General features: G+C 33.4%; 1 protein-coding gene across 1 annotated transcript in view; it reads left to right on the forward strand.

Annotated features, from left to right (window-relative positions):
- The window catches only part of C2H1orf185 (chromosome 2 C1orf185 homolog), a 31,979-nt gene extending 17,651 nt beyond the window's left edge, over nucleotides 1–14,328 (forward strand). The window contains exons 3-4 of the mRNA XM_067712370.1: nucleotides 2,280–2,409; nucleotides 14,102–14,328. Coding sequence (XP_067568471.1) covers nucleotides 2,280–2,409; nucleotides 14,102–14,206 — 235 coding nt within the window. The 3' untranslated portion in view covers nucleotides 14,207–14,328. The remainder of the gene's footprint in view (nucleotides 1–2,279; nucleotides 2,410–14,101) is intronic.
- The last annotated feature ends 549 nt before the right edge of the window (nucleotides 14,329–14,877 follow it).

Here is a 14,877-nt window from a genome sequence, read left to right on the forward strand (position 1 = left end):
TTGTAAGGCAGTTATACTCCAATTAAAAAAAAAGTCATACAACTGGATGAGACTAACCAGGGAGTGATTGTTTAAAGAGAAGAACATAGGACTGGTCTTCAGCTCACCAATATTAGACATATAGAAAAAGAGTAGGAAGAATCTACAACATCTGAAAAGGAAAAGCAGAAAGATGTGTGGTGTCAAGCAAGTCAAAATTAGAAAATGTTTGAGCTTCCCTGGTGGCGCAGTGGTTGAGAGTCCGCCTGCCGATGCAGGGGACACGGGTTCGTGCCCCGGTCCGGAAAGATCCCACGTGCCGCGGAGCGGCTGGGCCCGTGAGCCATGGCCGCTGAGCCTGCGCGTCCGGAGCCTGTGCTCCGCAATGGGAGAGTCCACAACGGTGAGAGGCTCGCGTACCGCAAAAAAAAAAAAAAAAAAAAAAAAAAGGTTGAAAAAGATGAGGATAGAGAAATAAGTTTTGGAATAGCGACATGGAAGTTATTGGTAGCCTTGAACAGTTTTGGTGGAGTGATGTGTTCAGAAGCTGACTTTTGTGTAAAGTACAAGAGAAAATTCAGACAAGTATATACATCCTTTTAAGAAGCTTTTTTTTTTTTTTTTTTTTTTTTGATGTTGGGGAGTTGCTGAAAGGGGCAGAAACTGGAAGAAACTGTGAGGTCAAGGAAGGATTGTTTTGTTTTGGTTTTTTTCCCTTGAAAGATGGTAGACATGCTTGATATCTCCCTCTGTCTTTCCCACCCCTACTAAATTCGAACCATCACCGAGTTCTATTTATTTTACTTCATTAATTGCCCAAATCTATCCATTTCTCTCCATTATCGTTGACACTACCTTATCCAACTTATCATTATCCCCCACATAGTCCTACAGAGTTATAACTGACCCTTTACCTTCACTATACTCCTCATTTAATCTCTTCTTCGCACTTCAGCCAGATATTTTCCAAATGCAGATCTGATCAAGTCACCCCACCCTTCCACCCCATTCCCACTACATTATAAAGGACTTGCTATTGCTTTTAGGATGAAGACAAAGTCACATGACTTTTAAGGCCCTGCATGTCTGCCCATGCACACTCTCCAGTTTCATCTCCACCTTTCCCTCTTGCTTTCTGTGCTTCTGCTACACTGTCCTAATCTGGCCACTAGGTCTTTGCGCTTGATATCCTCTCTGACTAGAATATTCTTACTCCTACAACTCCCCTCCTCCACTACACTCTATCTAATAACTACTCCCATTTCTTCAGATGCCTAATTCAATCATCTCATCCTCAGAAAAGCCTTCCCTGACCTCTCTAACCAAGTTAATTCCCTTTCTTATATACTCATAGAGTAGCAGGTAGCTTTCCTTGATAACACTTTCCACAGTTGTAATTTTTCATTTTCTTGTGATTGTTTTATTAATACCTGTCTTCCTTGCTAGTGTTTAAGCTCCATGAGAGCAATGACAGTTCCATGAGTATAGTGGCTGTGCTTTTTTTCCCCTGCCACTGTATATACAACATCCAGTTTAATGCATGGCGCATAGTAAGTACTCGGTAAATATTTGTTAAGTCAATTGAATTCAATAAATGAATGAATTTTAATTGTTAATACTGCAATAAGTAACATAATATGATCTCTTGAATTAATTTGGAAAATTTCTAGTACCTCGGAAAGAAGAAAAGGCAATCAGCATTATTTTTTAAATTGTTAAGTTTAGAATTACTATTAGAAACTACATTCCTTTATACTTAACTATCTTTGATCCGCTTTGATCAGTTTACTTGCTGCTTCATTATTTCTAACCTTCTCTCAAAATTTCTTGTGACTGCATGCATAAAGATCACAGGTACTCTTCCCTTGTAAGTCATTAGTTTCAATTCAGTTTCCTTCTACTTACTTTTGCCAGAGACATTATTAAATATAAAATTGGCCACTGAGTTCCATTTCATTTAATTTCCTTTGCCATTAAAGGCAAATCTATGAAAAGACTAATTGACATTAAATCGATTAATTATCTCACAACCAGAGAGAAGGTTATCAAAAACTGATGGTTAATCTTCAAACTGGAAATATTAACCCTGCGAAGAAGTAGCTTAATTTATGTTCTATGGACAAAATAGGTGTAATGAAATCAGTAACATATGAAAAGGGAATATATAAGTTGATTTGTGCTTTTAAAAATAAATATATAATATATTCTGATTTTAAAACGTTTATGTAGAACTGTTGGAAACAGAATAATTTTGTTTTATAATTCATGTTTAATAATATTCTCTATAAAATATTTTTCAGAGAAATATTTCAAGATTGCAAGTTTAAAACAATTGATGAGAGATGCAGACAAAGACCATCAAAGGCAAAGATTAAATCTCAGTGTGTTTTTATTTCTCAAAATTTTCATACTGGAAATTTCCAATTACAGGTAGTGTGTAATATTTTATAGCAATGTTTTCAAATAATTTCTTTTGACACCATGTCATTAGCGTTGTTGTCTTTAAATTATTTAAATTATCCACTATTATTTTTAAATTTGAGGAACAATAACAAGGAGCTAAATTTAAATTACCCAAACTAGTTAGAGTTTATATTACAGGAAACTGAAAGATTAAATGAAAATGTCTCCTTCTACAGTTGCTTCTCTGTATCTCTAGCCTGAGAACCTGTATTCCCCATATAGGAATTGTTACAGGGATGAAGATAAATGGCATAAAAAAACAAAGCAAAAATTGCCAAGCCTATCAGAAGAAAGAGATTTGGAGATAAGAGGATACTCAGATAACCAAATAACCTAACCAAACCAACTAATTGAAATTAAATACAAAATGCTAATTGAAATTAATAAGGCTTTATTAAGGCTTCATTACATTCTGAGCTCTGGGCCCTACCTATTGAGGATAGTAAGATACAAACCCTACCTTAAAAGTGCTAGTGTAGTACAAGTGGGAAAGGCAGACACATAATTAACTTTCTGTTATATGGCATCAAAATAGTTGTATGGACAATGTAAAACAAGGGAGACACCAGTAGAAATTTAAAACTATGATATAGCTAATCAATGCATTATTAAATTTTATATGTTTTGGACTCCACATCTAATATAGTCTTCCCTTTTTCTATTACATTTCTGAGACTCATCCAGGTTGGTGCATATACCCATCATTCGTCATTTTTTATTGTTATATCATATTCCATTGTATTAATATATCAAATTTTATGTTATGGACATTTGAGTTGTTTTCAGTTGGTTTTTTTAAAGGAAATTTCCACAGGGAATGTACCTAACAGTAGAATCACTGACTCATGGGGTTTGTGCATGTTTAATATTATTAGATAACTTCAAATTATTTTCCAAAGTAGTTTTGTCAATATACATTCCCCTCAGGCATGCATAATTGCTAGGATTGCTCCATATCAACAAATACTGATGTTTTTAAGCTCCTAAATTTTTAACAATCTGATGGATGTGTAATAGTATCTCACTGTAGTTTTTTCTTAATAGACTTAATTTTTTCAAGAAGTTTTAGGTTCACAACAAAATTGAGAAAAAAATAGAGTTCTCATATACTCCTTGCCCCCATACAAGTGCAGCCTCCTCCACTATCAACATCGTGCACCAGAGTGGTACATTTGTTACAACTAATGAACCTACACTGACACAACATCACCTAAAGTCCATTGTTTACATTAGTATTCACTCTTGAATCCTACATTCTATGGGTTTTGACATATCTATATATATAGAGAGAGAGACAGACAGACAGACAGACAGGCACACACACACATGCACACAGAGATAAACAGGAACAAAGAGACAGAAAGACAGAGAAACAGAGATGTATGTACCATCATAGTATCAGACACAATAGTTTTACTACCCTAAAAATCTTCTTGTTCCATCCCTGTTCATCCTTCCCTCCAGCCAGTGATTGTTCAGCTGTTTCCATAGTTTTGCCTTTTCCAGAATGTCATATAGTTGGAATCATACAGTATGTAGCCTTTTTGGATTTCTTTCTCTTATTAATATGCATTTAAAGTTCTCTCTGTCTTTTTATGGCTTGATAGCACATTTCTTTTTGTTGCTGAATAATATTCCATTGTATGGATCTACTTCAATTTATTTATCCACTCAGTTACTGAAGGACATCTTGGTTGCTTTCAAGTTTTGGCAATTATGAGTAAAGCTGCTATAAACATTCATGGGCAGGTTTTTGTGTGGACATATATTTTCAACTCATTTGGGTAACTACCAACAGCATGATTGCTGGATCAAATGGTAAGAGGTGTTTAATTCTGTTGCCAAACTGTCAAAGTTTTTTTTGGCTGCATTGGGTCTTCATTGCTGCGCACGGGCTTTCTCTAGTTGTAGCGAGTGGGGACTATGCTTCATTGCAGTGCATGGGCTTCTCTTGTTGTGGAACACGGGCTCTAGGCGTGTGGGCTCAGTAGTTGTGGCATGTGGCCTCTAGAGCACACGGGCTTCAGTAGTTGTGGCACGTGGACTCAGTAGTTGCAGCTCGCAGGCTGTAGAGCGCAGGCTCAGTAGTTGTGGCACACAGGCTTAGTTGCTCCACAGCATGTGGGATCTTCCCGGACAAGGGATCAAACCCGTGTCCCCTGCATTGGCAGGCAGATTCTTAACCACTGTGCCCCAGGAAAGTCCCACTCTACTTTTATTGACTTCTTTAATTTATATGTATTAATTTAATTTGTTGAGGTGTTCTTTTATTTTAGTTCGTGGTTTTCAGTGTAGAAGTCCTTCACATTTGTTTTAGTTTTATTTATAGTTATTTTTATGCTATGGTAAATAGTATTGATTTAAAAATTTTATTTCCCAACTGTTTGTTGTTAGTAAATATAAATACAATATATTTATCTTATCTTATTCTGAATTACAGACCAAAAAGTTGCAGAAAAATTACAAAGATGTCCTGTATACCCATCACCCACTTCCCCCAATGACATCTTATATAAGTATACTTTATGAAAAGTATACTTTATTATAAGTATACATTATCAGAACCAGGAAATTTAGGCTACAGACCTAACTCAAAGATTACCAGTTTATGCATGTACTCACTTTTTGTTGTTTTTATATATAATTCTATGACATTTTATCATATGTATAGGTTTGTATAACCACCACGACAACCAACATACAGAAGAATTGTTCCATCACCATAAAGGAACTCCCTCATACTACCCTTTATAGTCACTCCCCCACTCCCTTTCCCTAACCTCTGGCAACCACTGATCTTTTCTCCATCACTGTAATTTCTTCATTTCTAGAATGTTATATAAATGGAATCTTATAGCATATGGCCTTTTGAGCTTGGCCTTTTTTCACTTAGCATAATGCCCGTAAGATCCCTCCATATCATTGCATGTATCAATAGTTTTTTCCTTTTTTATTGCTAGTAGTGTAACATTGTGTGGAGATATCACAGTTTGTTTAACCATTTATCCATTGAGGAGTATTGGGTTGTTTCCATTTAGGAGCTATTACAAAATAAGGATGCCATGATCGTTTGTGTATAGGCTTTTTGGAAAACATTAGTTTTAGTTTCTCTAAAATAAATGCCCAGAAATGCAGTTCCTGGATCATGTGGTAAATATGTTTAATTTTTCAAGAAATTTCCAGATTGATTTCCAGATTGTACTATATTACATATCCACCAGTAACGTATAAGATAATCATGTTTTTGCATCCTCTTTATCATTTGGTACTTAGCAGCATTTTAAAGTTTAGCCATTTAAATGTGTTTAGTGATTTTAATTTGCATTTCTTTAACGGGTAGTGATGTTGAACAGCTTTTCATATTTTTAATTTTCTGCCATCCATATATCTTCTTTGGTGAAGAGTCTCTTCAAGTCTCTTGTGCATTTTCTAACTGGATTATCTTTCTGTTTAAGTTAGAGAGTATATTCTGGATACAAGTCTTTTTGTCAGATATGTGATTTACTAATATTTTCTCCCATTTGATGACTTGTGTTTTCATCCTCTCAAAATGAAAAACAGCATAAGTTTTAATTTGGTGAAGTCCAATTTATCCATTTTACCTTTTTGTTTTGTTTTGTTTTTATTGAAGATGGTTGAGTTACAATGTTGTATTAATCTGCTGTACAGCAAACTGATTCATTTATACATATATAGACATTTTTTTAATATTCTTTTCCGTTACAGTTTACCATAGCATATTGAATATAGTTCTCTGTGCTGTACAGTAGGACCTTGTTGTTAATCCATTCTGCATATGAAAGCTTACATCTGCTAACCTCAACCTCTCACTCCCCCCTCCCCCAACCCCCTCCCCCTTGGTAACCACTAGTCTGTTCTCTATGTCTGTGATTCTGTTTCTGTTTCATAGATAGGTTCATTTGTGTCATATTTTAGATTCCACATATAAGTGATATCATATGGTATTTGTCTTTCTCTTTCTGACTACTTCACTTAGTATGATAACCTATAGTTGCATCCGTGTTGCTGTAAATGGCTTTATATTTTGTTCTTTTTTATGGCTGAGTAGTATTCCATTGTATATATATATATATATATATATATATATCACATTTTCTTTATCTATTCATCTGTCAATGGACATTTAGGTTGTTTCCATGTCTTGGCTATTGTGAATAGTACTGCTATGAACATAGGGGTGCATGTATTTTTTTGAATCATAGTTTTGCCCAGATACATGCCCAGGAGTGGGATTGCTGGATCATATGGTAATTCTATTTTTAGTTTTCTGAGGAACCTCCATACTGTTCTCCATAGTGGCTGTACCGACTTACATTCCCACCAACAGTGTAGGAAGGTTCCCTTTTCTCCATACGCTCTCCAGCATTTGTTATTTGTAGACTTTTAAATGATGGCCATTCTGACTGGTGAGAGGTGGTACCTCAATGTAATTGATTTGCATTTCTCTAATATTAGCACTGTTGAGCATCTTTCATGTTCCTATTAGCCATCTGTATTTCTTCTTTGGAGAAATGTCTGTTTAGGCCTTCTGCCCATTTTTCATTGGGTTGTTTGCTTCCTTGTTGTTGAGTTGTATATTTTTCCTTTTTGAATCATACTTTAAGTGTCATGTCCAATAACTCTTAGTCTAACCCTAGGTCACAAGGATTTGTTTCTAAGTTCTCTTCTAAAAGTTTCTTAGTTTTAGGTTGCTTTGTTTTATATTTAATAGCTTTATTGAGGTATAGTTCACATACCATACAATTTGCCTTTTTAAAGTGTCTAATTCAGTAGTTTTTAGATAGATATTCACAGAGTTATAGAACCATCTTCACAAGCAGTTTAGGACACCTTTATCACCTCAAAAAGAAACCCTGTACCTTTAGCAATCACTGCCCCTCCATTTTCCTCCAATCCTCCTAGGCCTAGACAACCACTAATCTATACTTTCTGTACCTATAGATTTGCCTATTCTGGAATTTCTTATAAATAGATACATACAATATAAGGTCTCTTGTATCTGCCTTTTCATTTAGCATAATGTTTTCAAGGTCCCTCTGTGTTATTGCATATATCAATATTTTATTCTTTTTCATGGCTGAATAATATTCCATTGTGTGTGGATATATCACATTTTGTTTATCCATTTATCAGTTGAAGGACATTTGAGTTGTTTCCACTTCATGACTATTATGAATAATGTCACTATGTATATTCGTATACAAGTTTTTGTGCAGGTATATGTTTTCATTTCTCTTGGGTATATACCAAGGAATGGAAATGCTGTGTCATATGGTAACTCTATGTTTAATTTTTGAAGAATTGCCAGACTTTTTTCCAAAGTGACTGCACCGTTTTATATCCCCACAGGTAGTATATGAAGATTATATTTTGTGGCACCCTTGTTAACCCTTGTTTTTAACCTGTCTTTTTATTATAGTTATCCTAGTGGGCATCAAGTGGTATCTTGTCATCGTTTTGATATGCATTTCCTTAAAACCTAATGACGTTGAAAATACTTTCATGTGCTTATTGGATATTTGTATATCTTCTTTAGAGAAATATCTATTCAAAGCTTTGTCCATTTTTAAAATTTGGGCTATTTGTCTTTTTGTTGTTGAGTTTTAAGTATTCTTTATATATTCTAGATACATATCCTATATTAGATATATGATTTGTAAAAATTTTCTCCCATTTCATGGGTTGTCTTTTCTTCTTATGGTGTTGTTTGAAGAACCAATGGTTTTAATTTTCTTGAGTCCAGTTTACCTAATTTTTTCTTTTGTTGCTTGTGTCTTTGGTGTCATATCTATAATCATTCCTTAATTGAGGTCATAAAGATTTATACCTCTGTTTTCTTCTAAGAATTTAATAGTTTTAGCTATTATATTTAAGTATTTGATCCATTTTGAGTTAGTTTTTTGTATATAGTATGAGGTATTGATCCAACTTCACTTATTTGCATGTATAAACCTAGTTGTCCCAACACCATTTGTTGAAAAGAGTATTATTTTCCTATGAAATTGTCTTAGCACTCGTGTCAAAAATCAACTGATTGTAAATATGAGCATTTATTTCTGGAATCTCAGTTCTATTCCATTGATCTATATATCTGTCCTTATACCAATACCACACTGTCTTCATTGCTATAGCTTTGTAGTAAGTTTTGATATCAGTAAGTTCTCCAACTTTGTTCTTCTTTTTCAAGATTGTTTTGGCTATTACCATTTTACATTTTATATTTCTATCTCTGATCCATTTTTAGTTAATTTTTGTATAAAGTGTGAGGTTTAAATCAAAGTTCATTTTGGGGGGCTATTAATGTCATATTATTCCAGCACTAATTTTTGAAAAGGCTATCCTCTTCCATTGAATTGTTTGTGCAAATTTTATGAAAAATCTGTTGGGCATATATGTGTTAGTCTGTTTCTGCATTCTCTATCTGGTTTATTGACCTGTGTGTCTATCTCTACCAATACGACACTCTAGCTGTATAGTAAATTATAAAATTGAGCAGTACGATTTCTCCAATTTCATTCTTCTTTTTCAACATTGTTTTAGGTTTTCTTATTCTTTTGCATGTCCATATACATTTTAAGGTGAACTTTAGCTAGAAAAAAATCTTGTTGAGATCATGATAAAAATTACCTTTTTTTTTTTCTTTCTTGGCTGCACCACGCAGCATACCCCACACCACATGGGGGTCTTAGTTTCCCGACCAAGGATCGAACCCATGGCCCCTGCAGTGGAAGTGTGGAGTCTTAACCACTGGAATGCCAGGGAAGTCCCAAGAGTTACATTTAGTTTATACATTAGTTTATAATGAATTGCCATCTTTACTACAGTTGACCTGTGTTCTATGACCTTTATAAATAAATTTATTTATTACTTCTAGTAGTTTTTTTGAGGACCACAAAAGGTTTTCTTCATGTACAAGCATGAGATCTGTAAAAAACATCAGTTTTATTTCTTTTCCAATGTTTATGCTTTTATTTTATTTTCGCATCTTATTGCATTGGATGGGACCTCCAGTATAATGATGAACAGAAGTACTGAGAACAGATATCCTTTTTATATTCTGATCTTAGAATACATTCAGCTTTTCATCATTAAATAGGAAATTAGCTATAGATTTTTTGTAGATGCATATAGTCAGATTGAGGAAATTCCCTTCTATTCCTTTTTTCCTGAGAGGTTTGTCTGTTTGTTTTGCCATGAAGGGTTGCTGATATTGCCAAATGCTTTTCCTGCACCTTTTAAAATTGTTCACATGAGTTTTCTCTTTTATTTTGTTAATGTGAATTACATTGAATTTCAAATGTTAAATCAACCCTATATTCCTGGAATAAACCCCACTGGATTTGATTTACCAATATATTTTAAATAATTTTTGCATCTATGTTAACGAGGGATATTATTTTATAATTTTCTTATCTTGTAATATCTGGTTAGATTTCGGTATCACAGTTTTATTCTCGTCACAAAACAATAGGGAAATGGTTCCTCCTCCTCTACTTTCTGAAAAATTTTTGTGTAGAATTGGCTATATTGCCTTCTCAAACTTTTTTCTAGAATTCACCAATGAAGTCATCAAGGTCGGGAATTTTCTTCAAGAGAAATTTTTTTTTTTTTTTTTTTGGTGGTACACGGGCCTCTCACTGTTGTGGCCTCTCCCGTTGCGGAGCACAGGCTCCAGATGCACAGGCTCAGCGGCCATGGCTCACGGGCCCAGCCACTCCGTGGCATGTGGGATCTCCCCGGACTGGGGCACGAACCCATGTCCCCTGCATCGGCAGGTGGACTCTCAACCACTGCACTACCAGGGAAGTCCGAGAAAATTTTTGGCTATGAATTTAGCTCCTTTAACAGATGTGGAACATACAAAATATTTCTATTTTGTATGTTTTAGAAATTTTTTTCAGTAAATTTGTCCATTGTACCTAAGTTGTTAAGTTTATTGGCAGAAAGTTTTTAGTAGTTTCTTCTTATTATGCTTCTAAAATCTATAGAATCTTTAGTGATGGTACTCTTCTTATTCCTGATATTTCTCTTTTCCTAAATCAGTCTTGCCTGGAGTTTTATGCTTTATTATTCTTAGACTTTTGTTCTTTTATAATATAAACATTTAATATTTAAATTTTCCTCTAAGGCCTTCTTTTGTTGCATCTCACAAATTTTATGTTTTGTTTTCATAATTATTTAGTTCAAAATATTTTAAAATTTCCATTCTTTGTCTTTCAATGATATTGACATTTTTGAAGAATACAAGCCAGTTATTTTATAGATCATAGACTGTTCCTCAGTGTGACTTTTCCTTGCAGTTTATCACATCTGAAGGCGTACAGTGTACATCTGCTCTTCACTGGTGATTTTAGTTGATCACATAATCAAGATGATGTCTGTTCTTTCCTCACTGAATTATTTCTGTTTTTACCCTTACAGTTAATAAACAAGCTGTGTGGTGACACTTTGAAAACATGTAAATATCCTCCTCTTCATCAAACTCTACTTACTAGCTATATAAATTATTATTACTTGAGCTAATCTTTACAAAACTGTAACAATATGATGATTTTCTAATTCTGCCACTCCCATCCATATTTGTCATTTGGCTTTCTACTGTGAGAAAGAAGCCCTACCCTCTTCCTTATTTTATTTATTATTAATATAGACTCATGGATTTCTATTTTATTCAGCAGATTATAATCCATTACTATCACTATTTTGATGCTCAAATTTTCCTAAATTTAACCAGTGAGCCACTTGTTTAAGATTATTCCTCTTTTTTATACGTCCCCATCATTTTTTTGAGTCTTTACTTACTTCTGATACTATAGTATCATTTTGAAAGAATACTCATTGTATTAATATCCACATATCCTAACATATTTAAAGATTTCCTTACTTTTAGAATTTTAAATTGTAGGTTTTAAAAATGCTAAACAGTGTTGTGATGAACATTCTGGTAACTGAATATTTATACAAATCCAAAATTATTTACCTGGCATAATAAATTTCTAGAAATGGATTTGTTAAATTGCCCTCCAGAAAAATTATACCTATTTATATATAACAATATATAAGAATGCCCATTTTGTCATTCCCTTAGTTGGGGTAGAATTTTAATCAGTCTAGGACCTTACTCTGTGGTTTCCAGACCAACAATATCAGCATTACCTGGGAGCCTGTTAGAAATGCAAAATCTCAGACCCTATCCCAAACCTATTGAGTTAGAATATGCATTTTAACAAGCTCCCCCAGGTGATACATAGGCACGTGAAAGTGTGAGAAGCAATGTTCTAATATAATTTGTACAGGAGTCACAAATTGAATTGGTCCTAAATCCAGGCAAGGTAAGTCAGGAGCCTATACTGGCATTTATATTAATAAAAGTTGAAAATGACCAAAAAGTAAAGTAAGTTGTAAAAAAAAAAAGTACTTATGTGTTATCCTATATATCCTATATACATATATATATCCTATATACAAAGTAAGTTGTAAAAAAAAAAAAGTACTTATGTGTTATCCTATATATATGACCAAAAAGTAAAGTAAGTTGTAAAAAAAAAAAGTACTTATGTGTTATCCTATATATATGTATACCCTATATATATGTATATCCTAAGCAAGCCTTTTTCGGTGAACAAGACAATGAAAATCAGCATAGAATACCCACACTCTTCCCCTGTAACACGAGACAATATTATCTCTCTGTCTTCACCCACTGCATACCAAACACCCTATGCACAAACTCATTGTTTATCTAGTGGTCTAAGGAAAAACTGAATCAGAACTGCTTGAGGAGTGTGTTACACTGCATACTCCTAAACCCTACTGCCAGAAAATCTGTTTTAGTAGGGTCTGATATTATGTCCAAGAATCAGCATTTTAATAAACACACCAGGTGATTCTGATGCCCTGTTTGAGAACTACTACACCACCACACTTCCCAGAACACATCTGGAATGTATTGTTTGATCAAATGTTCTACTTGCTTCAAAAGAATAGTCGCATTTTTATAAAAGCCTTCTGCCAGAATTCACTTTCTTGTTGTTATTAGTTAATAGAATGAGCAAGTCTAGGAATTGTAATTACTTTTTTAGCCCTCTCTAGTTTTAACCAAGTGACTCTAAGTTAGTGAGAATGGAGAGAAATAATCCTGTTGAACTCTATTTCACCCTTCATTCCCTATCCTGGAGACTGCCTTCTTGAACCAATTCACATTCTTTTCAGATGATACCTCAACACTTTTTCTTTCCTGTCAATATAGTTTGGTAAAATAAATTCATATCGTGGAAAATATGATTCTGTCAAAAATTTATTATGATGTTAAAATATATTATTCTTATATAAATATATATCAAATTGTTTAAAAACTATTAATTTTTAAAACACAAATAACATTTTTTTATGTAGGAGGAGCAAAGAAAAAAGGAAAGAGCACATAAAAAAGGTACTTTCTCTCAACAATTTATTAGAATAAATTATAATCAACTTCCAGCAATTCACATTTTAAAGAATCAAGAGGCTATCCTAAATATATCCTAAGTATCTAAATATTTTTTTAAATCATAAAAACTCAAGGGAAACTTTTATTAGTATATGAATGGGCATATATTTTTTAGAAAACAAGATTTATAATGTCTTGTCTTAAATTAAAATGTGAAATTTTAATTTTTGTCCCTTCTTTAAATCCAAAGGTATCACAGTCAATGCCATATAGTAATGATGGAGAGTTAAAAGACATGAGTGTTTTGTAACCCTTTAGATATTGACTTAGTACCTCAAATCATTACCCTCCTACATAATTTTAGAAATGCTGAATATAAAATGTAATAAGGTATTTAAAACAGCATTAACAATGTTATATATTCATATCAAAAATTAACATGTAAAATATTATAAAAGATATTTTAGGATATTGTGTAAATGTGATCTTTTCTAAAACTTAACAATTTTTATTTACAACTGTGCAGCATAAATAATGTAGTGGGAGAAGCACGGGACTTAGAGTAACACAAATCTAGATTGAAGTCCATTTTATATCTGATTTTGGTGACATTCCTTTAAGTCTCAGTCTCAGTCATATCTTTTGTGAAGTAGGGCTAATAACTACCTTGAAGAATAACTGAGAGGATAAATGAGATCTGGAAGTATATTGAACTGCTTTGTAAATTGTAAGGCACTATATGAATGTTAGTTGTTACTTTACTTGGTATAAAGCCAACTCATAGGCCCTTCCCACTGTGGATCAAACATTTTGTAATCTACCTGCTTAAGGAGGCATTTTAAAATTTATTTTTTAAATAAGACAATATTTAGCTATAAATAGTTAAGAAACTGTCTGCCATCTCTAATTTTAAGGAACATTCCAGAACTGAGCTTTCTAGCCTGTTTAGAATCTTCTCCTGTTAAAACAGGTTGATTTTATTTAGAATAGATTTTTGTACTCTTGATTATCATGAAAATATTGCTGATTCCCCATTACATACTTAACATTGTATGGATGATGATAGCAACTTAGCATTTTCACTGTTGCATCATCCTGTTCATTAAAACCCTAAGAAGAGTTTGAATTTTAGAAAGTAACATTATCCTTATAATTAAGATTTGGCTCATAAATATGTAATATTCATAGTAAATCTAATTTTTTTTACAGCAATTAAAGATTATTCTAAAGATGAATTCTGCCTTGCAACAAAAATGGTCATTTGTGACTCCTCAGAGACTAGCTTGGCAACAAATCCCGGCAGTGTTACCTTAAGCTTATCAACGTTACCATCTGATTCTTATTACAGCCAAAGTATAGAAGTAACTGATGACTGGTTTTCTGATGATTCCCTAGTGAAAAAGAGCCCTCCAATGCCTTTTCTCAGGGAGCCTGTAATGGAGAAAGTATTTTCATACTTGTCAACCATTCCATTAGAAGAATGTACTGGAAATGTACTAAATATGACACTTTATGATGGTCAAAAAGATGACAACATTAAGGGAATATTTACACGAAGAAATACAGAGGTTGAAATACAAAACCTTCAACATAATATTGAATGACTTTTTTCTTTTGAAACTTTGTGTACACTGAAATCATGTAAAGTTAAAACTGAATTACCAGCTTCTGAGTCTCTTAACATGTCCATGCTAGTATTGCTTTTCTTGATCTTTACCATAGAGTGGTCCTACTTCCCTTGCCAATTATTTCTAGAAACAAAATTACAGGAAGAACTAGAGCAATATCATAAACATTAAGTTTAACTCCTTGTATCTCATCAAAGGGCATAATAAATAATAGGAGTATTTCAACACATAGGAGAAATACTTTAAGAAATCTTCAGCACAAATACATTTTTAATAAAACATTTGCAGCATTTCTTTATACTTTGACATTTTCAGTTTTATTTCAATGTGGGTAAGGCTGGGCAGAATACTTCCGTC

Source organism: Pseudorca crassidens, chromosome 2 (genome assembly GCF_039906515.1).
Source record: "Pseudorca crassidens isolate mPseCra1 chromosome 2, mPseCra1.hap1, whole genome shotgun sequence".
In the NCBI taxonomy this organism is placed as follows: domain Eukaryota; kingdom Metazoa; phylum Chordata; class Mammalia; order Artiodactyla; family Delphinidae; genus Pseudorca; species Pseudorca crassidens.